This window comes from Gorilla gorilla, chromosome 1 (assembly GCF_029281585.2).
Source record: "Gorilla gorilla gorilla isolate KB3781 chromosome 1, NHGRI_mGorGor1-v2.1_pri, whole genome shotgun sequence".
Classification (NCBI taxonomy): domain Eukaryota; kingdom Metazoa; phylum Chordata; class Mammalia; order Primates; family Hominidae; genus Gorilla; species Gorilla gorilla.
The window spans coordinates 230,445,994-230,472,395 of record NC_073224.2 but is presented as its reverse complement, the minus strand read 5'-3'; the positions used below and the strand labels follow the sequence as shown (position 1 = coordinate 230,472,395).

The 26,402-nt window shown below is 45.6% G+C and overlaps 1 protein-coding gene and 1 non-coding gene across 4 annotated transcripts in view; both read left to right on the top strand.

The window, feature by feature from the left end:
* UBE4B (ubiquitination factor E4B) overlaps positions 1 to 26,402 on the top strand; it is a 149,487-nt gene that overhangs the window by 110,655 nt on the left and 12,430 nt on the right. For all 3 annotated transcript variants that reach the window (XM_019010852.4, XM_019010846.4, XM_019010842.4), the window contains 7 exons: positions 2,529 to 2,628; positions 4,553 to 4,680; positions 6,789 to 6,887; positions 8,934 to 9,169; positions 15,956 to 16,082; positions 18,732 to 18,876; positions 25,741 to 25,875. In XM_019010852.4, the coding sequence (XP_018866397.1) occupies positions 2,529 to 2,628; positions 4,553 to 4,680; positions 6,789 to 6,887; positions 8,934 to 9,169; positions 15,956 to 16,082; positions 18,732 to 18,876; positions 25,741 to 25,875 (970 nt within the window). The remainder of the gene's footprint in view (positions 1 to 2,528; positions 2,629 to 4,552; positions 4,681 to 6,788; positions 6,888 to 8,933; positions 9,170 to 15,955; positions 16,083 to 18,731; positions 18,877 to 25,740; positions 25,876 to 26,402) is intronic.
* Positions 20,866 to 20,968, top strand: LOC115932190 (U6 spliceosomal RNA). The gene has a single exon (XR_004068512.1). It is a non-coding gene; the product is annotated as a U6 spliceosomal RNA (small nuclear RNA).

Below are 26,402 nucleotides of genomic sequence, written 5' to 3'. Positions count from 1 at the left end.
ATCCCAACACTGGGAGGCCGAGGTGGGCAGATCACATGAGGTCAGGAGTTTGAGACCAGCCTGGCCAACATGGTGAAACCTCGTCACTACTAAAAATACAAAAATTAGCCGGTCATGGTAGTGCATGCATGTAGTCCCAGCTACTCAAGAGGTTGAGGCAGGAGAATCGCTTGAACACGGGAGACGGAGGTTGCAGTGAGCTGAGATTGCATCACTGGCACTCCAGCCTGGGAGACAGAGCGAGACTCTGTCTCAAAAAAAGAAGATGAAGGTTGCATTCCCTCCAGAGGCTCTAGGGGAGAATCTCCTTTGCCTTTTCCATCTTCTGAAAGCTGCCTACGTTCCGTTCCTCTGCTCATCATCACCCCCCACCCCACCCCACCCCACCTTACTGTATTTTCAAAGCCAGCAACATAGCATCTTTAGATTTCCTTCACTTGCCTGGTGTATCGCAGCACTTTGGGAGGCTGAGGTGGGTGGATCACTTGAAGTCAAGAGTTTGAGACCCACCTGGCCAACATGGTGAAACCCTTTTCTACCAAAAAATACAAAAATTAGCCAGGCATGGTAACGCACCCCTGTAGTCGCCACTACTCAGGAGGCTGAGGCACGAGAATTATTTGAACCCAGGAGGTAGAGGTTGCAATGAGCTGAGATCATGCCACTGCACTCCAGGGCAACAGAGTGAGAGACCCTGTCTCAAAAAAGCAAAAAACAAGGCTGGGCACGTGGCTCACACCTGTAATCCCATCACTTTGGGAGGCCAAGGCAGGTGGATCATTTGAGGTCAGAAGTTCGAGATCAGCCTGGCCAACGTGTTGAAACCCCATCTCTACCAAAAATATAAGTTAGCCAGGCCTGGTGGCAGGTGTCTATAATTCCAGCTACTTGGGAGGCTGTGGCAGGAGAATCGCTTCAACCCGGGAGTCAGAGGTTGCAGTGAGCCAGATGATGCCACTTTACTCCAGCCTGGGCAATAGAGCGAGACTCAGTCTAAAAAAAAAAAAGACAACAACAAGATCTCTTTCTCTCTCTGACCTTTGCTTCCATTGTCCCATTGTCACATCTCCTTCTCTGTCTCTGAGTCCTTTTTTCTCTTAGAAGGACGTTTGTGATTATATTGGGCCCTCCAAAATCATCCAAGATACTCTTCCCATCTCAAATCCATACCCTTAATCACATCTACAACGTCCCTTTCACCATGGGAGATCACATGTTCACAGGTTCCCTCGAAGGATTCGGATGCAACAAGTTTGGAGGAGCCATTCTTTTGTCTACCATACTCATGTTTCAGTTGTAGACGAAAGAATCCAATTCTTCTGGGATAAGCAGAAAGGGGAACTAGTTGGTTTACTGAATCATTGGAATGGCTATAATAGAAGATTCCCAGAGCTATACTTTGAACAAGGAAGCTGCTTTGGAGGTCAGCCTGACAGCACAGCCTCTGCCACAGCTTCAGCCAAAACCCCTCTACCACTGTACTTCCAGAAGGATCATGCAATCACGCAGTCACTTCACAGTACTCACCCTGCCTTCAGTGAGGGTTCATCTCAGTGAAAACTAGGTCTTACAGAAATGCTGGCAGGAGGGGAGTCTAGGAAATGTAGCTTTTGGAGATTTAGCAACCTCTAGTATTACACACAACGTCATGATAGAAAGTGGTTGAAATAGTGTTAAGTGAGTTGGTTTTCAAAATATGCAGCCTATTAGGTGATGGGGAAGCCTTTACTGCAGAGACAGATGGTGTTTGAGCAGACACCTGAGGGGAGTGAACGAGCAAAGCCAGAGATAACCTCAGAGAAGAGCATTCCGAGCAGAGGGAACAGTTGTAAAGGACGATGCCATTAGTAAAATAGCCTTTTGTTTTGGGTAATTGAATAGGCAAAGTAACCTTGAATTTTCATGAGAGACTTCTTTTTTTCCCTCCCAGAAAAATAAGGGAACAATGTACTTTCTTGCAACAAAAAAAGATGATTATATTCACCAAATCTATAGTGCCATCCATTCAAAGACTCATCATTGTTTTAGGAACCAATAAGAAAGAAAAATATGGCTGGACGCGGTGGCTCATGCCTGTAATCCCAGCACTTTGGGAGGCTGGGGCAGGCAGACCACAAGGTCAGGAGTTTGAGGCCAGCCTGCCCAATATAGTGAAACCTCATCTCTACTAAAAATAGAAAAAATTAGCTGGGCATGGTGGTGAGCACCTGTAATCCCAGCTACTTGGGAGGTTGAGGCAGGAGAATCACTTGAACCCAGGAGGCGGAGGTTGCAGTGAGCTGAGATTGCAGCACTGCACTCCAGCCTGGTGACAGAGCGAGACTCTGTCTTAAAAAAAAAAAAAAAGAAAGAGAAATGCTGCCAATTAAACTATGACTTGCCGCTGGTTGTAAGATATTCTCTGATTTTAAAGATGTTACAATGCGAAAACAAACAACTGCGTGTGAGAGTCAGTGAAATGGGCAAGATGAATGGGTAAGATGGATCCGGCTGTTTTCTTTCATTTGACTGTTAGTCTTTGATTTCAGAACTGTAGAAGATTTGAAAAATAATGAAAGCCAATGGAAAGATTCCCCACTGGCAACTAGACACCGTGAAATGCTGAAGCGCTGTAAAACTCAGCTTAAGGTTTGTATAGCTAAGTGGAATAATTATAGACCAGCCTCATAGTGATAATTTTCCCAACAGAATATATGCCTTGAGTGAGCAGTTTAGTGTCCTCACTTTTTCTTTGTTATTCTTTTCCCTTCCGATAAAATAGTATATTTTAAAACCTGTTGATACCTTACTTATATGTGTATATAATGATTTCAGTCTCAGGACAGAATATGGATAGATATGCTTCTGCTGTGACTATGAATTCTTAATGGGTTTTATGATTCTCAGTTTAACATCGCCTCCCTTGGCCAGGCGCAGTGGCTCACACCTGTAATCCCAGCACTTTGGGAGGCCTAGGCGGGCGGATCACGAGGTCAGGAAATGGAGACCATCCCGGCTAACACGGTGAAACCCCGTCTCTACTAAAAATACAAAAAAAAATTAGCCGGGCGTGGTGGCGGGCGCCTGTAGTCCCAGCTACTCGGGAGGCTAAGGCAGGAGAATGGCATGAACCCGGGAGGCAGAGCTTGCAGTGAGCCAAGATCGCGCCACTGCACTCCAGCCTGGGCGACAGAGCGAGACTCCGTCTCAAAAAAAAAAAAAGACAACAACAACAAAAATCACCTCTCCTTCCCTGCCTTATGCAGGGCCCTCCTCACCTGCTGTCTCCCACCGCCTCGCCCCAACACTCATCCAGTATATCTAGCCATGCATTTCCATGATATTTGACAGAGTATCTGTGGTAGTGGAAAGATCTCTTTCCTTTGCCCCTCATTCTTTCTTTTTAATTGAAAATGATTCATCACACAAAACCTAACTATAGATGGGAATATTCTTGCTGGTGAGACATAGCTAAAAACATATGCCAGCTGACATTGTACGAATAAAGCATAGATAGCAAATTTATGCATTTTTCTTCTATTCATGTTCCAGTTATAAACCTGAGTGTTAGCTGGTCATGCATTCTGTTGAACAGTAGGATAATATGTGGAAAGTTTACCTGACATAGCTTTCTAGTACCAGTTAAGATTTCAGTTTTATTTACTAATAGACTAGACTTCTTCAAGATGCACAATTAACCAGGGGCCCTTATCTGGGGTCTGTGGACCCCCCTAAGCAGTCCACAGATGTGTTTCAAGGGGATCTATAAACTGCTTAAATTGCCAGGCATGGTGGCTCACACCTGTAATCCCAGCACTTTGAAAGGCCGAGGCAGGCAGATCACTTGAGGTCAGGAGTTCGAGACCAGCCTGGCCAACATGGTGAAACCCCGTCTCTACTAAAAATACAAAAATTAACTGGGTGTGGTGGCACACGACTGAAATCTCTGCCATTCGGGAGACTGAGGCAGGAGAATTGCTTGAACCTGGCAGGCAGAGGTTGCAGTGAGCCAAGATCGCGCCACTGCACTTCAGCCTGGGCAACAGAGCAAGACTCTGTCTCAAAATAAATAAATAAGAAACATAAAAACTGCTTAAATGTATACATCAGTGTGTGCATGCATGTGTGTGTAATTCTGTCAACAGGCCTCTAGGTAGGAATTCCATCCTTAGTGGCCAGCATTTTGCCCGAGGGCAGCTCGTAAGAGGCGACACTGGAATTCAAACACTGATTGTTTGGCTTTTTCCCACTAACCACCCTGACACCCAAAGGGCCTCCCTGTCGCCACCCTCTCCTCGTCAGGTTATTTACTTGTGACTGTTGGAACTCAACATTTTGGGCTTTAACTGTGTGCTAGGCCTGGTGGTACTCGGTGGTTTGCTTGCCACGCCTTTGTTTTTCTCAGGAAAAAGGTCTTGAGACACAACCAGCATCTTATAGCTAGTTAAGAGATGAAGCTCTAGAAGCTCTGGAACCCAAATTTCCCATCTCCTGGCCCCAGTCCCTGCCCAGTCCCCCTGTAGGGACTTAGCTACTGACTGATCTTTGGGTGGGGACATCCCTGCTTCCACAGAAACTGGTACGGTGCAAGGCCTGTGCTGATGCTGGCCTACTTGACGAGAGCTTCCTGAGAAGATGTCTGAATTTTTATGGCCTTCTCATTCAGCTGCTGCTCCGCATCCTGGACCCCGCATATCCCGAGTGAGTGTGCTTCTTCCTGTTTCCCTCGTCCCTCCTTGGCTGGGCTATGTTGTCTTTATTGTCCTTCAAAGTTGATAACTAAAACCAAAACCCTTTCTTTATCAAGAATTCACTTCTCTGCAAGGCGCAGTGGTTCACGCCTGTAATCCCAGCACTTTGGGGGAGGCTGAGGCAGATGGATAACTTGAGGTCAGGAGTTCAAGACCAGCCTGGCCAACATGGTGAAACCGTGTCTCTACTAAAAATACAAAAATTAGCCAGGCTTGGTGGCAGATGCCTGTAGTCATAGCTACTCAGGAGGCTGAGGCATGAGAATCGTTTGAACCCGGGAGGCGGAGGTTGCAGTGAGCCGAGATCATGCTACTGCACTCCAGCCTGGGCGACAGAGTGAGACTCTGTCCCCACCCAAAAAAAAAAGAGAATTCACTTCTCAGTTTCCAGATTGCATTTATATAGATTATGTAGTTATATTGATAGGTGTTTTCCCTGTAATTAGTTACAATAATAGGCAAATGTCAACACCTATTATTTTAATTTTGACAAGTTTTCTTTAAAATTTGCTATAAAGTCTTTGATTGATAGAAAGAGAAATCTATAAATTGGAAGCCAAAAGCTGGAGATAATATTAGGCCCTCCTAAGCACTGGGTCCAGGAATACCCACCTAATTCAGAGAGTGAGCTAAGAACATTGTTGATCACTTTGTCATCAACTGGTCATCTCCTCCAGGCAACCATTTTTGTTTTATTTATTATTATTATTATTTTACTGTTATGAAGTCTCTGGTTCACTGATGTTGGTGAGATTGGCCCAAGACCCGTGAAGGCGTGGAAAATATTATTTAAAATACGTGTGTAGGCCGGGTGCGGTGGCTCACGCCTGTAATCCCAGCACTTTGGGAGGCCAGGGCGGGTGGATCACATGGTCAGGAGATCAAGACCATCTTTGCTAACACGGTGAAACCCCGTCTCTACTGAAAATACAAAAAATTAGCTGGGCGCTGTGGCGGGTGCCTGTAGTCCCAGCTACTCAGGAGGCTGAGGCAGGAGAATGGCGTGAACCTGGGAGGCGGAGCTTCCGGTGAGCTGAGATCACGTCTCTGCACTCCAGCCTGGGTGACGAGCAAGACTCCATCTCAAAAAAAAAAAAAAAATGTGTGTAGCTCTGTTGTTTCAGTTTGAGTTGCACAAAATGACAAAATAGGACCTTTTTATTTCCTTCCCATTTTACTTATTGCATTAACCTTAACAAGAAATCAGGAAGGCTGGGCGCGGTGGCTCACGTCTGTAATCCCAGTACTTTGAAAGGCTGAGGCAGGCAGATCACTTGAGGTCAGGAGTTCGAGACCATCCTGGCCAACGTGGTGAAACCCCGTCTCTACTAAAAATACAAAAATTAGCCAGGTGTGGTGGTGGGCGCCTGTAATCCCAGCTACTCGGGAGGCTGAGGCACAAGAATTGCTTGAACCCAGGAGGCAGAGGTTGCAGTGAGCCGAGATCACGCCACTGTACTCCAGCCTGGGTGACAGGGTGAGACTCTGTCTCAAAAAAAAAAAAAAAAAAAAAAAAAAATCAAGAAAAGGGCCAGGTGTGGTGGCTCACACCTGTAATCCCAGCACTTTGGGAGGCCAAGACGGGTGGATCACTTGAGGTCAGGAGTTCGAGACCAGCCTAGCCAACGTGGTGAAACCCTGTCTCTATTGAAAATACAAAAATTAGCCAGGTGTGGTGGCACGTGCCTGTAATCTCAGCTATTCGGGAGGCTGAGACATGATAATCGATTGAACCGGGGAAGTGGAGGTTGCAGTGAGCCAAGATTGCACCACTGCACTCCAGCCTGCGTGACAGAGTGAGACTCCATCTCAGGGGAGAAAAAAAAGAAATCAAGAAAAGGAAAACATTTCGCACATACCCTTGCATATGCGCTGTCTTCATTATTCCCTGTTCATTTCTGGTTGTAGTTTCTTTGCCTATGTATTTATTACATAGTTGTATTACAGAATGAGTTTTTTCCCCAAATGAAATACTTATCCGATGGTAATGTAATACTCCTTGTAGTTTGATGTACCATAATTTCATTTCATAAATTGTGCTTTTTTTCTCTTTGACAGTATAACATTGCCTTTAAATTCAGATGTCCCCAAGGTATTTGCAGCGTTGCCTGAGTTTTATGTAGAAGATGTTGCAGAATTTTTATTTTTTATTGTACAGTAAGTGCCTTTAATATTTTACATAGTTCTAATATGTTTTTATGCATAATACTATAATATTCTGAGCTATGTTGCAAACCTCCATTTCATGCCTGAAATTTGATGTAACTGTTTTAACTGAATGCTGCCTAGAGACTGGAAAAAATAAATCCAACTGTGGCACCAGTCCAATTCCAATAATATCTCAAAGACAGAGGCAGGATTAACAGTGCAGATAATGTATTCTGTGAAAATTGAGTTGAATTTCTAATAGTTAAATATGTGTTTCTGAGCAACAGAAGGAGGAAACAGTTTATAAATGTCTGAATGAACAACCCAAACCCAGAAATATCCACATCTATATTTTGTACTAAAATTTGTCTCAATTGTAAAATTGGAGAATGCTTACCAAAAAATGGTTTGAATTTCTAACTGGTATTGTAGGGTTTTAATTTTTTTTTCAAATCCTTATTTGGTTTATCAAATTAACATTTTATTTCTAAAACATTACAAGTTAGAAGAATTACAATTTCAATCCCTTGGCACCATGATAGCACCTATGGCTAGCTGAGGGAGTGGTATGTGAAGTCTATTGTGAAAAGTAAAAGTCATGCTGGGCACTGTGGCTCATGCTTATAGTCCCAGACATGCAGGAGGATTGCTTGAGCCTAGTTCAAGACCAGTCTGGGCAACGCAGCAAGTCTGCATCTCTTTAAAAAATAAATAAATAAATAGTATAGGTCCCCAGTCACAGAATACAAATCGTGAAAGTTTTGTAACAAACAACAGGAAAAAAACAAAATTAGTATAAATGATTTTAAAATAAGGGCCAAAAGTAAATGGAGCAAGTTATATTGCTGTCATAAAAGCTGCCTTTAAAAAAAAGCCCAAATCAAGGCAGAGGTTGCAATGAGCAGAGATCATGCCACTACACTCCAACCTGGGCAACATACACAAAAAAAACCAAATCATTGGTGACACGTGATTTTGATTGGTATGAAATTTTAAAAGTGACTCAAAAACATGGTTTATTTGTTGAAAAACCAACCTTGGAATTTAAGCAACTCAAGTCACATTTTAAAATTTGTTCTATGCACAGTGATACAAAAGACACCTATTTGAAAAATTTCATTTATTCTCATTTTCAGCAGAGATTAAAAAAAAACTATCAAAATTTGTATGTTTTGGTAGTGATGATCTTTTGTGAAGTTTATCTGATTTGATCATAGGTTTTGTTTATAGTTAATATAACAAGCTACAGCCAGTAACCATGTTTGGTTTTAAATCTGTCTTGTTACAGTGTGAATAGTCACTGTAGGCTGGGTGCAATGGCTCATGCCTGTAATCCCAGCACTTTGGGAGGCCAAGGTGGGCAAATCATGAGGTCAAAAGATCAAGACCATCCTGGCCAACATGGTGAAACCCCATCTCTACTAAAAATACAAAAGTTAGCTGGGCATGGTGGCAGGCACCTGTAGTCCCAGCTACTCAGGAGGCTGAGGCAGGAGAATCGCTTGAACTTTGGAGGCGGAGGTTTCAGTGAGCCAAGATTGTGCCACTGCACTCCAGCCTGGGCAACACAGCGAGGCTCCATCTCAAAAAAAAAAAAAAAAAAAAAAAATAGGCTGGGGGCAATGGCTCATGCCTGTAATCCCAGCACTTTGGGAGGCCGAGGTGGGCGGATCACGAGGTCAGGAGATCGAGACCATCCTGGCAAACATGGTGAAACCCCATCTCTACTAAAAATACAAAAAAAATTAGCCGGGCGTGGTGGCGGGTGCCTGTAGTCCCAGCTACTCAGGAGGCTGAGGCAGGAGAATGGCGTGAGCCTGGGAGGCGGAGCTTGCAGTGAGCCGAGATCGCGCCACTGCACTCCAGCCTGGGCGACAGAGCGAGACTCTGTCTCAAAAAAAAAAAAGTCACTGTAAACTGAACGAGTTCAAGGGCACTCCTAAACCTATTTATCCTGCCTTCCCCTCCTCACTTACTGACACCAGCCTTCACCCAAGATGAGTTTCTCAGCAGTTTCTCAGCAGTCTCTTTCTTGCTCTTCTTGCCTCTGTTCAGATACTCTCCCCAGGCGCTTTATGAGCCCTGTACTCAGGATATTGTGATGTTCCTTGTTGTGATGTTGTGCAACCAGAACTACATCCGAAACCCATATTTGGTGGCCAAACTGGTAGAAGTCATGTTTATGACCAACCCTGCTGTTCAGCCACGAACCCAGAAGTTTTTTGAAATGATTGAGAACCATCCTCTCTCCACCAAGTTGTTGGTACCTTCCCTGATGAAGTTTTATACAGGTAGGTTGCTGGAACACAGTGTAGCACATGGCAGGCCAACTTAGGTAAGGTCATCTAAAGCTAGTGGACGACGTTGCTCTAAGCCTGTTACCTAACATCCTGCTACCTGTGTGTATAACCTACTAACCTGTGGCCTGCAGAGGATGTACTTTTGGTTCTTCTTGCCCTGAGTGGTTAGAAATAGGACAACCATTCCACCTACTGGTCTCTGATGATTCAGCAGGAACCACTGAAAGTCAGATGATTAGCACCGAGACCCAGGGTATCAAGAGCACAAGTTGGTAGTGTTATCTGAATGGAATTATCTGGTTCATTTTACCTTTGAACTTACAGCATTTGTTTTTTAACACTATCCTATAACCAACTTTCCAAAGTGTGGGTAAAACAGGGAGCTTGTTAAAAATGCATATTCTTGGTCCGGGTGCGGTGGCTCATGCTTGTAATCCCAGCACTTTGGGAGGCCGAGGCGGGCGGATTACAAGGTCAGGAGTTCAAGACCAGCCTGGCCAGTATGGTGAAACACCATCTCTACTAAAAATACAAAAAAAAATTAGCCGGGTGTGGTTGCAGGTGCCTGTAGTCCCAGGGCGGTTGAGGGAGGAGAATTGCTTGAACCCGGGAGGCAGAAGTTTCAGTGAGCCGAGATCCCGCCACTGTATTCCAGCCTGGGCAAGACAACAAGACTCCGTCTCAAATAATAATAATAATAATAATAATACCACTTTTCACCTGTCAAATTTATTTCTTAAGTTGAAAATACCTGGTACAAACATGGTTGTAGAGAAGTAAGCTAACCTGCAAAAAACCTGCTTAATCTACCCTATAGCCAGTGTGCAGATTTAGTGCTATGAAACTCATGAGAATGCAAATTTAAAGCCTTTCTGAAAGGCAGTTTAGTAGCCCACACCAAGAGCCTTAAAAATGCTTTTATCGGGGCCAGGTGCGGTGGCTCACACCTGTAATCCCAGCACTTTGGGAGGCCGAGGCGGGTGGATCACCTGAGATCAGGAATTTGTGACCAGCCTGGCCAACATGGAGAAACCCCGTCTCTACTAAAAATACAAAAATTAGCTGGGCGTGGCAGGTGGCGCCTGTCATCCCAACTACTCAGGAGGCCGAGGCACGAGAATCAAGTGAACCTAGGAGGCAGAGGTTGCATTGAACTGAGATCACACCAGTGTGCTCCAGCCTAGGAGAAAGGGCAAGACTCCGTCTCAAAAAAGAAAAAAAAAAAAAAGCACTGGGATAACAAATAGTAGGTGCAGGAAGTAGCCATCTTCTATCCCTCAGTCTGGAAACCCAAGGGAAGAGCCTGGGGATCTCAGAATCCAGCTGCCCTGATGAGGGCTTGGACGGAGCTAGGACCCAGTCCTCTGTGGAAGGCCCTTGGCCAGTTGGTGCTGGTGTCTCTCTCGGGGGTTGTGCACGGTTGCTAGCTCTGGGGGTACGAGACAAAGCTGAAAATTGGAACCAACTGCTACTGCTGACAGTAAGTACAAGGTCTTAAGTCCCTTGTTTCTCCTTCAGTTTTCCAGTTCTCCTGCAGCACCCCCTATTGGCAACCCTAGAGAGGGCGGGCTGCCAAAGGAAAGATTCTGCAGTGCCAGCCCCAGAATCACAAAGCCAACTACAAAGAGGTCATGTGGGCTGGGCACGGTGACTCCAGCTGATAATCCTAGCACTTTAGGAGGCCAAGGTGGGAGGATCGTTTGAGCCTAAGAGTTGGAGACCAGCCTGGGCAACATGGCGAGACCCCATCTCTACGAAAAATTTAAAAATTAGATGCCTGTTGTCCCAGCTACTAAGGAGGCAAAGGTGGGAGGAAGGCTTGAGCCCAGGAGTTCAAGGCTGCAGTGAGCTATGATCTTGCTGCTGCACTCCAGCCTGTGAAACAGAGCAAGACCCTGTTTCTAAAAAAAAAAGGTAAAAAGACTGGGTTTCGGCCAGGCACAGTAGCTTACACTTGTAATCCCAGCACTTTGGGAGGCCAAGGCGGTGGATCACCTGAGGTCAGGAGTTCGAGACTAGCCTGACCAAAATGGTGAATCCTAGTCTCTACTAAAAGTAAAAGTTAGGCCGGGCGTGGTGGCTCACGCCTGTAATCCCAGCATTTTGGAAGACTGAGGTGGGTGGATCACAAGGTCAAGAGATCGAGATGAGCCTCGCCAACATGGTGAAACCCCGTCTCTACTAAAAATACAAAAATTAGGCCTGGCACGGTGGCTCACGCTGTAATCCCAGCACTTTGGGAGGCTGAGGTGGGCGAATCACCTGAGGTCGGGAGTTCAAAACCAGCCTGACCAACATGGTGAAACCCTGTCTCTACTAAAAATACAAAATTAGCCTGGCATGGTGGCTCCTGCCTGTAATCCCAGCTACTTGGGAGGCTGAGGCAGGAGAATCACTTGAACCCGCGAGGCAGAGGTTACAGTGAGCCGAGATTGCGCCATTGTAATCCAGCCTGGGCAACAAGAGCAAAACTCCGTCTCAAAAACAAAAATTAGCTGGACGTGGTGGCATGTGCCTGTAGTCCCAGCTACTCGGGAGGCTGAGGCAGGAGAATCTCTTGAACCCGGGAGGCAGAGGTTGCAGTGAGCCGAGATCGCGCCACTGCACTTCAGCCTGGTGACAGAGCAAGACTTCATCTCAAAAACAAAACAAAAAACAAAACAAAACAAAATTAGCCGGGTGACGCATGCGTGTAATCCCAGCAACTTGAGAAGCTGAGGCAGGAGAATCGCTTGAACCCGGGAGGTGGAGGTTGTAGTTAGCCGAGATCTAAAAAAATTAAAAAAAAAAAAGAGTGGATTTGGAGCTGCGAGACAGCAGCTGAGTAGCTATACTCTGACATAAGAATTTAATTTCTTGAAATTTATTCAATGGAAATAATTACGAATGTTTGTAAGTGATGTTCTCCACAGCATTATTTATAAAGCAGTGCAGTGAAAATAATAAAAACAACTGGCCGGGCTCAGTGACTCACGCCTGTAATCCCAGCACTTTGGGAGGCTGAGGCAGGAGGATCACCTGAGGTCAGGAGTTGGAGGCTTATTCTGGCCAAAATGGTGAAACCCCGTCTCTACTAAAAATACAAAAAAATTTAGCTGGGCGTAGTGGTGCACACCTATAGTCCCAGCTTCTCTGGAGTCTAAGGCAGATGAATCACTTGAATCAGGGAGGCAGAGGTTGCAGTGAGCCAAGATCGTGCCATTGCACTCCAGCCTGGGCTACAAGAGCAAATCTCCATCTCAAAAAAAAAAAAAGGAATGTAGGGAAGGACATATACCAAAATAGTAACAGTGCATTGGTTATTTTTGAATGGTAGCATTATAAATAGTTTTTATTTTTATTTTATTATGTGAACTTCTTAATTTTTCTACAGTAAACATGTATTGTTAGTAGTAAAGACAAAACAATTTTAGTTAAATTTATTTTGTAGTCAGTGTTCTGGGCCTGTCACTGTGGCTTCAGGAGAGAGAGAGAGAGAGAGAGAGAGAGAGAGTGTGTGTGTGTGTGTGTGTGTGTGTGTGTTTGTGTGTTTGTGTGTTTGTGTGTACACAACAGAACTGGGCCTGTTGCCTATAAGACGAGTGCTGGGCCTAGTGGAGTCCTGCTGGGAATGTTCCAGAAGGAATTGGGTGGGGGTTGTTCTCTCTTTCCTCTTTGCCATGTGTGCCCTCTGGCCTGGACCACCTCTTCAGTCATAGATGGATGACATCTGTACTAATAATAGCCACCACTTATTGAATGCTTACTAATCCTTTCACTTAATCCCCACAGCGGTCCTAAAGATAGTACTATAAATACATCCACTTTACAAATGAGGAAACTGAAGCTTAAAAGGGTCAAGAAGCTTGCTGAAGGTCAGTGGCTAGCAAGTGGCAGCAACCTCGCAGATGCACTTTAGCACAGGTCCCCCTGGCTACTGTGCTGGTCTTCCTACAGCTACTAAGGGACCGGTATGAGGGTACCCCTGAGGGAGGCATCACAGACATAGTCCCCAGTGCTCATCACCTCCATGTGAAGACCTGGCTGATTAGGTCCTGGTCCCTGAGCAGATGGGACTCTCAGATATAAATTAAAAGTTGCCACACACAAGATCAGTATGTGGAACAAGCTCCTCTTAACACCACAGAGATAGTATTCTAGCTTAGAAAATGCTCAAGTTAGGCTGGGCGTGGTGGCTCACGCCTGTAATCCTAGCACTTTGGGAGTCCGAGACAGGTGAATCACTTGAGGCCAGGAGTTCGAGACCAGCCTGGCCAACATGGCGAAACCCTGTCTCTACTAAAAATACAAAAGATTATCCGGGTGTGGTGGTGGGGGCCTGTAATTCCAGCTACTTGGGAGGCTAAGGCTGGGGAATTGCTTGAACCGGGACCTGGGAGGTGGAGGTCGCAGTGAGCCAAGATCTTGCCACTGTACTCCAGCCTGGGCTACAGAGTGAGACTCCATCTCAAAAAAAAAAAAAAAAGAAAGAAGGCAGCAAGAATACCTGGGGGGAGGAGGGAGAGGTTTAACACAAGTCTAGTCCACCTACGGCCTTCTAGAACAAGGACCTGGGAATTAGAACTTGGGCTGGTATGACTTTGAGGGAACAGTAGAAGTGAATAACAAGAAAAAAAACTGTTGGGAGAAATGTATATTGTTTTGTTTCATTTTCTTTTTTTTTTTTTTTTTTTTTTTTGAGATAGGGTCTTGCTCTGTCACCCACGCTAGAGTGCAGTGGTACAATTACAGCACCATGTACTCTTGACCTCCCGGGCTCAAGTGATCCTCCTATCTCAGCCTCCCCTGTAGCTGGGACTGCAGGCATGTGCCACCACACCCAGCGAATTTTTGTGGTTTTTGTAGAGACGGGGTTTCACGATGTTCACCAGGCTGGTCTCAAACTCCTGAGCTCAAGTGATCTGCCCACCCGGGCCTCCTGAAGTGCTGGAAATACAGATGCGGGGCCCTGCTGAGATACATATTGCTACATAATAAATTAACATTTACTTAGTCTCTATTATATTCAGAATTGGGTGCAGATATTGGGGCATTTTAGATGATATGAGGCGTTGGGTTGGTCCTCCTGTATCTTCCTCTTGTAGGCTGTCCTTATGTCAACACTCCACACTTTAGCTCATGCTTTTATACAATTAATAAATGACATTTAGTTTATTTTAAGGAAAGGTTACTTAATGAATATACATAAGTACTTTCAGATCTTAGTATGATAGGTGTTAATTATCTTATTTTATTTTTAAATAGCTGTTTCCTTTTTTGGTCACACACAAAAAAATGTGTTCTTTGGAAAATACAGAAAATATCAAAGACAAGGTATAGTGGCTCACACCTGTAATCTCAGTACTTTGGAAGGACGATGTAGGAGGATCACTTGAGGCAGGAATTTGAAACCAGCCTAGGCAACATAGTGAGACCCCATCTGTAAAAAAATTAAAAGTGAAAAAAAAAATTTTTGAGACAGAGTCTTGCTCTGTCGCCCAGGCTGGAGTGCAGTGGCATGATCTTGCCTCACTGCAACCTCTGTATCTGGATTCAAACAATTCTCCTGCTTCAGCCTCCTGAGTAGCTGGAATTATGGGCACACACCACCATGCCCTGCTAGTTTTTGTATTTTTATTAATAGTAGAGGCGGGGTTTTGCCATGTTGGCCAGGCTGGTCTCGAACTCCTGGCCTCAAGTGGTCTGCCTGCCTCGGCCTCCCAAAGTGCTGGGATTATAGGCGAGAGCCACCACGCTCAGCCATAAAAAATAAGCCACGCGTGGTGGATACACCTCCAGTCCCAGCTACTTGGGATGCTGAGGTGGGAGGATCACTTGAACCCGAGAGGTTGAGGCTGCAGTGAGCCATTATTCACACCACTGCACTTTACCCTGGGCGACAGGGCAAGACCCTGTCTCCAAAAAAATAATAATAAAATAGTTGGGCACGGTGGCTCACGCCTGTAATCCTAGCACTTTGGGAGGCCAAGGTGGGTGGATCATGAGGCCAAGAGATCGAGACAATCCTGGCCAATATGGTGAAACCCCATCTTTACTAAAAATACAAAAATTAGCAGGGCGTGGTGGCGCATGTCTATAGTCCCAGCTACTAGGGAGGCTGAGGCAGGAGAATTGCTTGAACCCGGAGGCAGAGGTTGCAGTGAGCTGAGATCGTGCCACTGCACTCCAGCCTGGCGACAGAGTGGGACTCTGTCTCAAAAATAATAATAATAATAATAATAAAATTTGTCATGAGTTCTGAAATTTCTTATGCCTAAGCTTTTGCCATTTGGACAAACAAGTTTGATTTTTATCCCTCTTTAATAGATTTAGGGATGATAGACACATTGGTGTTTTTTCAACACCAAAAATGGTCAATAGACGGACACATTTAGTAAATACATGGCCCTCAATAAAATTAAACCTAACTTTTTATCCGCTGAAGTATGTCCATTTGAGGTGCCATAGAATTTCTGTAAATTAATAACTTAAAATTAGGTGGGGGGTATGATAATTCAGCTTTTGGTCATTGGTAAATTGATGTTGTCCTAATGATGGGAGTTTTCCTAGCCCCGTTCCTTTAGGTGTTGTGTCATTGTCAAATCTTCATTGTGAAGCTTTTGTCTTTAAAAGCAGCTTATAATTTCTGTCATGCCTTACATGCAAAAGAAGTGCAAAATTTCACCAGCTCTCTGATTTTGCAGGTTTACATTCACTCAGTATCATTGTTGGGGCAATAACTGGATTTGGAAAGCAAGAAAGTACATATCTCTCAGTCCTTTTGTCTTTCTTCTTTAGATGTTGAGCATACCGGAGCCACCAGCGAGTTTTATGACAAGTTCACAATTCGCTATCACATTAGCACCATTTTTAAAAGCCTTTGGCAAAACATAGCTCACCATGGCACCTTTATGGAGGAGTTCAAGTGAGTATGGGGCCCCTCGTGTCACAACTTGCTTTCTTGCAAATTGCAGGTAGGATTGCAGCTTAAAAGCATGCGCAGCTGGGTTCTTCTTGACTGTTTGCTTGGTCTTAGACTCCTTTGAGTTAACCACAAGATGCCACTAAATGTGGGCAGGATTTTTTAAATGGCTTTACTTGCAAGATATTGCTGAATTTTAGATTTGTCAGGATACTTTGGGGGTGGTACACAAGCGAAGATTGTATAGGGCAGGGCATGGTGGCTCACGCCTGTAATCCCAGCACTTTGGGAGGCGGAGGCAGGCGGATCACTTGACATCAGGAGTTCAAGACCAGCCTGGCCAACATGGTGAAACCCCATCTCTATTAAAAATACAAAACATTAACTGGGTGTGGTGGCGCACGTCTGTTATCCCAGCTACTTGGGAAGCTGAGGCAGGAGAATCACTTGAACCCGGGAGGCAGAATTTGCAGTGAGCCGAGATTGTGCCAGTGCTCTCCAGCCTGGGTGACAGAGCGAGACTCCGTCTCAAAAAAAAAAAAGAAAAGAAAAGATCCTATAAATATGCTGAGATGATGGGTTAAGTGTTTTTTTGGTGTTTTCTACGATGACAGTGTTAAATGAAGTTGTCAGAATGAGTGAAATGAAATCTTAGTTCTTGAATGTTGGAAGGACTTTAGATTTTGCAACAATTAGGTCAGAGTTGTCACTTAAAGTATCATTCTTTGTGGTAAGGCCCTAAACCTTAATTAAAGACTTTTCATATACCTACCTGAAATCTGAGTGACTGCTTAAACCTGGGCATTAGTAATTCCATCTAAATTATCTGTAAGTGCCTAAAAACAAAAGGGAGATGAAGATGCTGAACTCTTGAATTATTCTTCAAAAATTTTATCCCATCTAAGGGCCGGGCGTGGTGGCTCATGCTTGTAATCCCAACACTTTGGGAGGCTGAGCAGGGCGGATCACGAGGTCAGGAGATCGAGACCATCCTGGCTAACATGGTGAAACCCCGTATCTACTAAAAATACCAAAAAATTAGCCGGGCATGGTGGTGGGTGCGGTGGCGGGCGCCTGTAGTCCCAGCTACTCAGGAGGCTGAGACAGGAGAATGGCGTGAACCTGGGAGGCGGAGCTTGCAGTGAGCCGAGATGGTGCCACTGCACTCCAGCCTGGGCGACAGAGTGAGACTCCGTCTCAAATAAATAAATAAATAAAAATTTTATCCCACCTACTTGGATCTTTTGCAACCCATGTTAGATCTTTGATCAAATCTAACTATACTTGTTAACCGAATTACTAGTCAATAATATACAAATTACCAGTGGAATAACTATTTGCCAGATAGATTTCTGTGAAGCAAACTTTTTAACTTTTTGTTTCAATAAACTGCTCTTATGGTCAGAATTGTGTTCCAGCTAAAGCCTGGCACGAGGCAGGCCCATGGCTTGGTCTGAATGGTGCTGATTGGAGCGCTTGTCCTGAACTTGCCATGTTCCTGAGATCGAGGCCTCCTGCACTTGTTCACAGGAACTTCTCTTCTCCAGCATGGGCTTACCACCCCGTAATTGCACAGTTGTAGACCCTGAAGTGTAGCTTCTTTTTTTCTTTACGAATCTGGCATCTCCAGAGTCTAACAGAGGTAGGCCAAGCTATTTCAGTTCACCAACAAGTTCTCAGTATAACACGATCTGCAGAACAGTTCCTTAGATTGGAGGCTTCCAGTTTTAAAGTAAGTTAATATCCCACTTTATCAATATTACAGGTTCCAATTTTTCTTCCATGCGTCAGTCTTTGTGATAAGGAATAACTATATCAGTTGTTTTCTTACCTGTTATATGTGGTTAATTATTTGCATTTTCTTGGTATATTGGTGAGTATATGCGTATTTCCTGTTCTAGTCTGGAAGAAGTGTTTTCTCTCCTTAAAAACATTGAGGGAGTGAGCTAGGGGTGTGCTGGTAAGCCTGCTCTGGGAAGCGGGGTGGGGGAGTCAGCATTTGCTGGTTTTCCGTGGTGTGACTGTTTCCTCTGTTGCCCAATTTAAGGTGCCAGGGGAATCTGGTTATAAAATTCTGGAATATTTAGCACTTGACTGTCATCATCCATGCAAGGTGGCTCCAAATACCACTGGAATGAGCTTATCATAAACAATTTAAAAGAATAACAAAATCCTGGCCAGGTGCGGTGGCTCATCTCTGTAATCCCAGCATTTTGGGAGGCTGAGGTAGGAGGAACGCTTGAGCCCAGGAGTTTGAGACCAGCCCTGGCAACATAACAAGTCCCTGTCTCTACAAAAAATACAAAAGCTGGGCGTGGTGGTGTGTGCCTGTAGTTCCAGCTACTTAGGAGGCTGAGGCAGGAAGATTGCTTGAGCCCTGGAGGTCGAGGATGCAGTGAGCTGTGATTGTGCCACTGCATTCCAGGCTGGGTGACAGAGTGAGACCCTGTCTCAAAAAGAAACAAGATTAACATAATCTAAAGAGAAGCTTGGTGGTCCTTGAATTCCATAGTGCCTGACTTGTGCCAGGGTAGCCAGGCTTTTAGGGTGAGATAGTTGCAGTCTGGGTGGAGGCGCCTGTTCCCTGGGATTTGCTGTGGCATTTTGCTTCAGGGAGATGTATGACCATGTACAATATAATTGCCTTTCCAGCTCCGGGAAGCAGTTTGTTCGCTATATAAACATGTTGATAAATGACACGACGTTTTTGCTCGATGAAAGTCTGGAGTCTCTGAAGCGAATCCATGAAGTGCAGGAAGAGATGAAGAACAAAGAACAGTGGGACCAGTTGCCCCGGGTGAGGACGTGGTCCAGAGGCTTGGACAGCTTTGCAGGCCATCTGCCTCCACACACGGGCAGAGCTGCTTTGGGGCTGCATTTGTGGGTCTGATGACATGCGATCTGACATGCTGGGATTTTCCTTCCATGAAATCATATTGCAGGGTTGGAATAGGAAAATTCTTAAATACCTTATCTGAAGCTAAGAAATGGGTTGAGAAGTCTTTGAAAATGTACACTGAAAACTTTCTCTGCCTTTTTAATTTTAAAGGGCTTTTTTGGAGAGGAGCTTTTATTGTCTGAATATATTAAGATTCATGAACATAATTAGGAAAGAAATCTCTAGAATTATGTCTGCTGGACAAGAATTTGATTTGTTCCTATGGGCTTCTCTAGGCAACTGTGTGAATCACTCAGGATCCTGGCGGGGTGTTTTTTCCCTTTCAGTTGATCTTGGGTTTTATATCCAGTTATTAATAGAAAAGAGGCCTGGCTTGCCAGGTTCCATGGAAAGCACGTGCTGTGCCAGTACCAGTGCTCTTTCCTGACGTGCGTAGCAGCCACTGAGATACTTCCTTGGTTGCTTATGAGGCCCTTGACAGTTGCTGGTGACTTCTTAGATTGGCTTACGTTTATTGATTCTGTTCTTGGAATTGTCAGGCTCAGAATCAGAACTGATTTCCATAAGGGGTTCTCATGTCAAAGTGGGGACTGCTTTTTCTTCACTTTTTCTTTTCTTTTCTTTTTTTTTGAGACGGAGGAGTTTCACTCTTGTCGCCCACGCAGGAGTACAGTGGTGCGATCTCTTCTCACTGCAATCCCCGCTTCTCCGGTTGAAGTGATTTTCGTGCCTCAGCCTTCCGAATAGCTGGGATTACAGGCGCCTGCCACCACACCTGGCTAGTTTTTGTATTTTGTTTGTTTGTTTTTGAGAGGGAGTCTTGCTCTTTCACCCATGCTGGAGTGCAGTGGCGCGATCTCGGCTCACTGCAATCTTTGCCTCCTGGGTACAAGTGATTCTCCTGCCTCAGCCTCCCAAGTAGTTGGGACTACAGGCACCTGCCACTATGCCTGGCTTATTTTTTGTATTTTTAGTAGAGATGGGGTTTCACCGTGTTAGCCAGGATGGTCTCGATCTCCTGACCTCGTGATCCGCCTTCCTCGGCCTCCCAAAGTGCTGGGATTACAGGCGTGAGCTATTGCGCCCGGCCAATTTTTGTATTTTTAGTAGTGATGGGGTTTCACCATGTTGGCCAGGCCCATCTTGGACTCCTGACCTCAGGTGATCCATCCGCCTCAGCCTCCCAAAGTGCTGGGACTACAGGCGTGAGTCACCGTGCCCAGACTTTTTTTTTTTTTTCTTTTTTAATTTCAACTTTTATTTTAGATTCAGGGGATGGGGTACATGTGCAGGTTTGTTACATGGGTATACCGTGATGCTGAGGTTTTATGATTCAACCTGTCACCCAGGGAGTGAGCATAATACCTAATAGGTAGTTTTTCAACCCTCACTCCTCCCTCACTCCCCTCCCTTGTAGTCCCCAGTGTCTGTTGTTCCCATCTCCGTCCATGTGTACCAATGTTTAGCTCCCATTTATACCTGCTTTTCTTCTTATGTATTAAAGTTCTACCCATCCTCTGAGTAAGGTCCTATCCAAATACTCCCTCAGGTTTGTCTTCGCCAATCAGCATAGCTGAAAATTCTCACCTTTCTCCTTACTTCTGTAACACCCACTTTATAACATTCACAGTGCTTGGTATGCCCAGCTTATATTTTATTTACTTATTTGTTTTTTATTATTATTAATAAATAAAGACAGAGTGTTGATCTGTCGCCTTGGCTGGAGTGCACTGGCAGGATCATAGCACACCACAGCCTCAACCTCCTGGGCTCAAGTGATCCTCCTGCCTCAGCCTTTGTAGATCCAAATAGCTGGATCTACAAGCATGTACCACCACGCTTGGCTAATTAAAAAAAATTTTTTTATAGAGACAAGGTCTCACATGCTTGCTTCAGCAGCACGTATACTAACATTGGAACAATGCAGAGAAGATTACCATGGCCCCTGCTCGAGGATGACATGCAAATTCATAAAGCATTCCATCCTTTAAAAATAAATATTAGGCCGGGGGTGGTGGCTCACGCCTGTAATCCCAGCACTTTGGAAGGCCGAGGCGGGTGAATCACAATGTCAAGAGATCAAGAACATCCTGACCAACATGGTGAAACCCCGTCTCTACTAAAAATACAAAAATTAGCTGGGTGTGGTGGCGCGCCGCTGTAGTCCCAGCTACTCAAGAGGCTGAGGCAGGATAAATGCTTGAACCCGGGAGGCGGAGGTTGCGGTGAGCCAAGATCGCACCACTGCACTCCAGCCTGGGCGACAGAGTGAGACTCCGTCTCAAGTAAATAAATAAATATTAAAGAGAGAGAGTCTTGCTAGTTTTCCCAAGCTGGTCTTATATTTTATTTACTTACTATTTTTATTATTAAATTATTTTTTATTTTATTTTATTTTATTTTTTGAGACAGAGTCTCACTCTGTCACCCAGGCTGGAGTGCAGTGGCGCAATCTTGGCTCAATTTATGCCTGCTGGGATTACAGGCATGCACCACCACGTCCGGCTAATTTTTGTATTTTTAGTAGAGATGGGGTTTTGCCACGTTGGCCAGGCTGGTCTTGAGCTCCTGGCCTCAAGCAATCCACCCACCTCAGCCTCCCAAAGTGCGGGGGTTACAGACATGAGCCACCATGCCCAGCCTTATTATTATTATTATTTTTTAATAGAAACAGAGTCTTGACCGGGCACGGTGGCTCATGCCTGTAATATCAGCACTTTGGGAGGTCGAGGCCAGCAGATCACCTGAGGCCAGGAGTTTGAGACCAGCCTGGCCAACATGGTGAAACCCAGTGTCTACTAAAAATAAAAAATATAGCCAGGCATGGTGGCAGGTGCCTGTAATCCCAGCTATTTGGAAGGCTGAGGTGGGAGAATCACGTGAACCCAGGAGGCGGAGGTTGCAGTGAGCTGATACCATGCCACTACATTTCACATTTCACATTTCAGCCTGGGCAACAGAGCGAGACTCCGTCTCAAAAAAGAAAAAAAAAAGAAAGAAAGAGAGTCTTGCTCTGTCACCCGGGCTGGAGTGCAATGGCAGATCTTAGCTCACTACAGCCTACAACCTCCTGGCCTCAAGCAGTCCTCCCACCTCAGCCTCCCAAAATGCTGGGATTATAGTTGTGAGCCACCATGGCTGGCCAGTGTATATTTTAGATGTTGGAATGCAGGTCTATAGCACATTCTCGTATTCATAATCAGTACTTAATAGCATTTGTTTATGAGCCAACTGAACAAATAATATTGATTTTTCCTGTGTTAATGGATGAAAAAGGCCCAAATAATTTCCACAATTGCTATTTCAGAAATAATTTTTATTTGGCTTTGAAGTCACTTTCTGCCTCCCACTGCCCTGGCTGTTCCTGCTCATCTCCCTGACGTCTGAGCTTGGTGAGCTCCAGCACTCAGCCCTTAGGCTTCAATTTCTTTCCCACTCATGCTCTCTAGGTTAGTGTTTCTCAACGAGGGCACTAGTTGGAATTTTGAGCCTAGTGGAATTTGGTGTAATAATAACTCATGATGAGAAACCATCCCATATATTGCAGGACATTTAGGATCTCTGTTTCCTGCCATTTAATGTCAGGGACGTACCCTCCTACCCCCAGCCTTCAGGCAACGAGAAACACTGCCACACATAACCTGATGTCCCCCGGTGAACATCACTGCTTGGTGAGCTCAGGTATTCCAAGGCGTTAAATACCTGTGTTCTAAAGACTCCAGAATATATCTCCCTGGCTCAGATCTGACTGCAGACTTTCAGACCAAGTATTTGTCTAATCAGTGTCTCAAACTCACTGTGTCCAAAACGGAACCCTTGATGTTGTCCACATCTCCTGCCTGAGTCTGCCCAATCTCAGTAAATGGCGCCTTCATTCTACCAGCTGCTCAGGCTCAATGCTCTGGAGTTGTTCTTGATTTCTCTGCGTCTCTCAGCAAATGCCTCTAGGCTCTGTCTTAAAATATATCCATTATCTGACCTCTTCTCAGCACCTCCAGACCGTTGGCATCTCTTACCTGGGTTATTGCAGTAGCCCACTGCTTGGTCTTCAACCTCCACTCTTGAGCACGTCAATATCAGGGATGGTGTTAAGCATCTCAGTCTGATCAACATCACCACTCAGCTCAGCCATTTTGGGCTTCCCTTCTCACTCAGAGCCAAATCCTGTGATGAGAGCAGCCTACAGCACGTAGGAGGACCTGGCCCTACAATGTGTTTCTGCTCTCAGCTTTGGACAATCTCTCCTCCACTCACTCTACCCCAGCCAGACTCACCTCCTGGCCCTTCCACTGACACATGAGGGCCTTTACACCTGCTCTTCCCCCTACCTGGAATGCTCTTCCCTCAGATTTTCCTGACTCCTTCAGATATACCCTCCCTCAGGGAGACCTTCCCTGACCACCCTTTCCAGAATAGCATTCCCTGACCCCTGACCCTGCTTCATTTTTCCTCATCACTGTCAGACTTACTGTATGTCTGTCTGGGTACTTGTTTCTATGAAGCAGATCCTCCCTAACGGAATCTAAGCTGCATGAGAGCTGGGAGCCTTTTTATTCTATCTCCAGTGCCCAAAGGCTGTAGAAGGGCCTGTTGAGGCACCCAGGTACACGTTTAGGTAGTTCACGCCTGGCTGTTCTTGTGTCTTTCCTGGCGCTGCCTTTCTTTCAGTAGGCTCATTCTTGACCAGGGAACGGCAGGCCCCCCAGTATCCCTGCAGAATCTCCATCAAGCACAACTGGGGCACTTTCCCAGAGGGCATTCACCGGCCAGCTTCAGCTCTGCCAGCTGTGTTCCTTTCCCAACAAGAAAAGGCCTCTGAACAGATGTAAGAATTGAGGCTTTTCCTGATGGGTCTGTGTTTCACCCATTTCAGAGCCTGCAGTGCAGTACCTGATTGTATCCATGAGTCAAACAGCTCTTATTATCTCCTCCCCAGCCAATGGCAGAGTTGAAGGAGGAAAGTGTGCCAGAGGCAAGCATGCTGACAGTTCTGTGGTGTGACAGCCTCACAGTGTGGAAAGACAAAATTTTAAAAGCTTAGTAGTCCACAGGCACTTGTAGAGGCAGAGAGGCAGATCCGATAGGCCTCAATACGGTGGCACACTGCATCTCATAGTTTTAAAATAATGAAGACTGGCTGAGCACGGTGGCTTACACTTGTAATCCCAGCACTTTGGGAGGCCTAGGTGGGCAGATCAGTTGAGGTCAGGAGTTTGAGACCAGCCTGATCAACATAGTGAAACCCCATCTCTACTAAAAAACAAAAATTAGGCCAGGCACATTGGCTCACACCTGTAATCCCAGCTCTTTGGGAGGTTGAGGTGGATGGATCACCTGAGGTCAGGAGTTCAAGACCAGCCTAGCCAACATGGCGAAACCCCAATCTTTACCAAAAATACAAAAATCAGTCAAGCACGGTGGCACGCACGTGTAATCCCAGCTACTCGGGAGGCTGAGGCAGGAGAATGGCCTCGAACCCAGGAGGCAGAGATTGCAGTGAGCCAAGATCGCGCCACTGCACTCCAGCCTGGGCAACAGAGTGAGACCCTGTCTCAAAAAAAATAAATAAATCACACACACACACACACACACACACACACACACAAAATTAGCTGGGCATGGTTGTCCACTCCTGTAATCCCAGCTACTTGGGAGGCTGAGACATGAGAATCACTTGAACCTGGGAGGCGGAGGTTACAGTGAGCCGAGATTGTGCCACTGCACTCTAGCCTGGGTGACAGAGCAAGACTCCGTCTCAAAAAAAAAAAAACAATAATAATAGAGGGCTAGGCACAGTGGCTTACGCCTGTAATCCCAACACTTCGGGAGGCCAAGGGAGGCGGATCACCTGACATCAGGAGTTCGAGACCAGCCTGACCAACATGGAGAAACCCCGTCTCTACTAAAAATACAGAATTAGCTGGGCATGGTGACACATGCCTGTAGTCCCAGCTACTCGGGAGGCTGAGGCAGAAGAATCACTTGAACCTGGGAGGCGGAGGTTGCGGTGAGCCGAGATCGCGCCATTGCACTCCAGCCTGGGCAACGAGCGAAACTCCGTCTCAAAAAAAAAAAAAATAATAATAATGATGATGATGACTAAGTAAAAGTTATTATTAAGGGAAATAAACTACCCTTTCTTAGTGCTATGATGTGTGTCAGGTACTATGTTCGATTATCTTATTTCATCCTGAATAGAAGTTGATGGTGACTTTTTTTTTTTTTTTTTGAGACGGAGTCTGATTGTCACTAGGCTGGAGTACAGTGGCGCGATCTCAGCTCACTGCAGCCTCAGCCTTCTGGGTTCAAGCAGTTCTCCTGCCTCAGCCTCCCAAGTAGCTGGGACTACAGCCACGCACCACCACCCCCAGTTAAGTTTTGTATTTTTAGTAGAGACGGGGTTTCACCATGTTGGCCAGGGTGGTCTCGATCTCCACCTCGTGATTTGCCCACCTTGGCTTCGCAAAGTGCTGGGATTACACGCATGAGCCACCGTGCCTGGCAGATGGTGACTTCTTTTATCATTGAGGAAGCAGAGGCTCATAGGAGTTAAATAAGGCACCAACATCACCTGGCTGGAAGTCTCAAAGAGCTCCAATGCTGAAAGGATGAAACTTCAGTTATCTGGGACATGTGGCAGGCGGTTCCGTCATTCCCTAAGCATGTTGGGTTTATCGCGCACTTTCCAGTTATGTACTTGGCGCTTTGCTGAGCTGATGAACAGGACCGAGCCTTACTCAGCGTCTGTTCGATGTGTCCTAGGATCAGCAGCAGGCTCGTCAGTCTCAGCTTGCTCAGGATGAGCGTGTGTCCCGCTCTTACCTCGCCCTGGCCACCGAAACCGTGGACATGTTCCACATCCTCACGAAGCAGGTCCAGAAGCCCTTCCTCAGACCGGTGAGTAGAAACCCAGGGCTCTGTTTGGTGGTTTGGACACCACATTCAGACTCTCTCACTTATAACTTTAGCAGTTGTTGAAGTCCTGGAAATTTTAGGATCACAGTCATCAATAAGTGAAATTCTCTGACTGATTTTGTTCCCAGTTATGCTAATTGATACCAGACTCTGTTGATGGGCTGAAGAGCAGATGTCTGATGTCACCACATAGTCTACAGCCACTTCCAAATGCCTCACTGCACTTTGTGCTTAGACAGTACATTGGATTATTCATGTTGATGTCATGACATATTTTTACCATTATTGATTCCTATATTTTACTTATAGGAAAAGCATAAGGTGCCGGGTGCGGTGGCTCACGCCTGTAATCCCAGCACTTTGGGAGCCCAAGGCGGGCGGATCACGAGGTCAGGAGATTGAGACCATCCTGGCTAACACAGTGAAACCCATCTCTACTAAAAGTACAAAAAATTAGCTGGGCGTGGTGGCGGGCGCCTGTAGTCCCAGCTACTCAGGAGGCTGAGGCA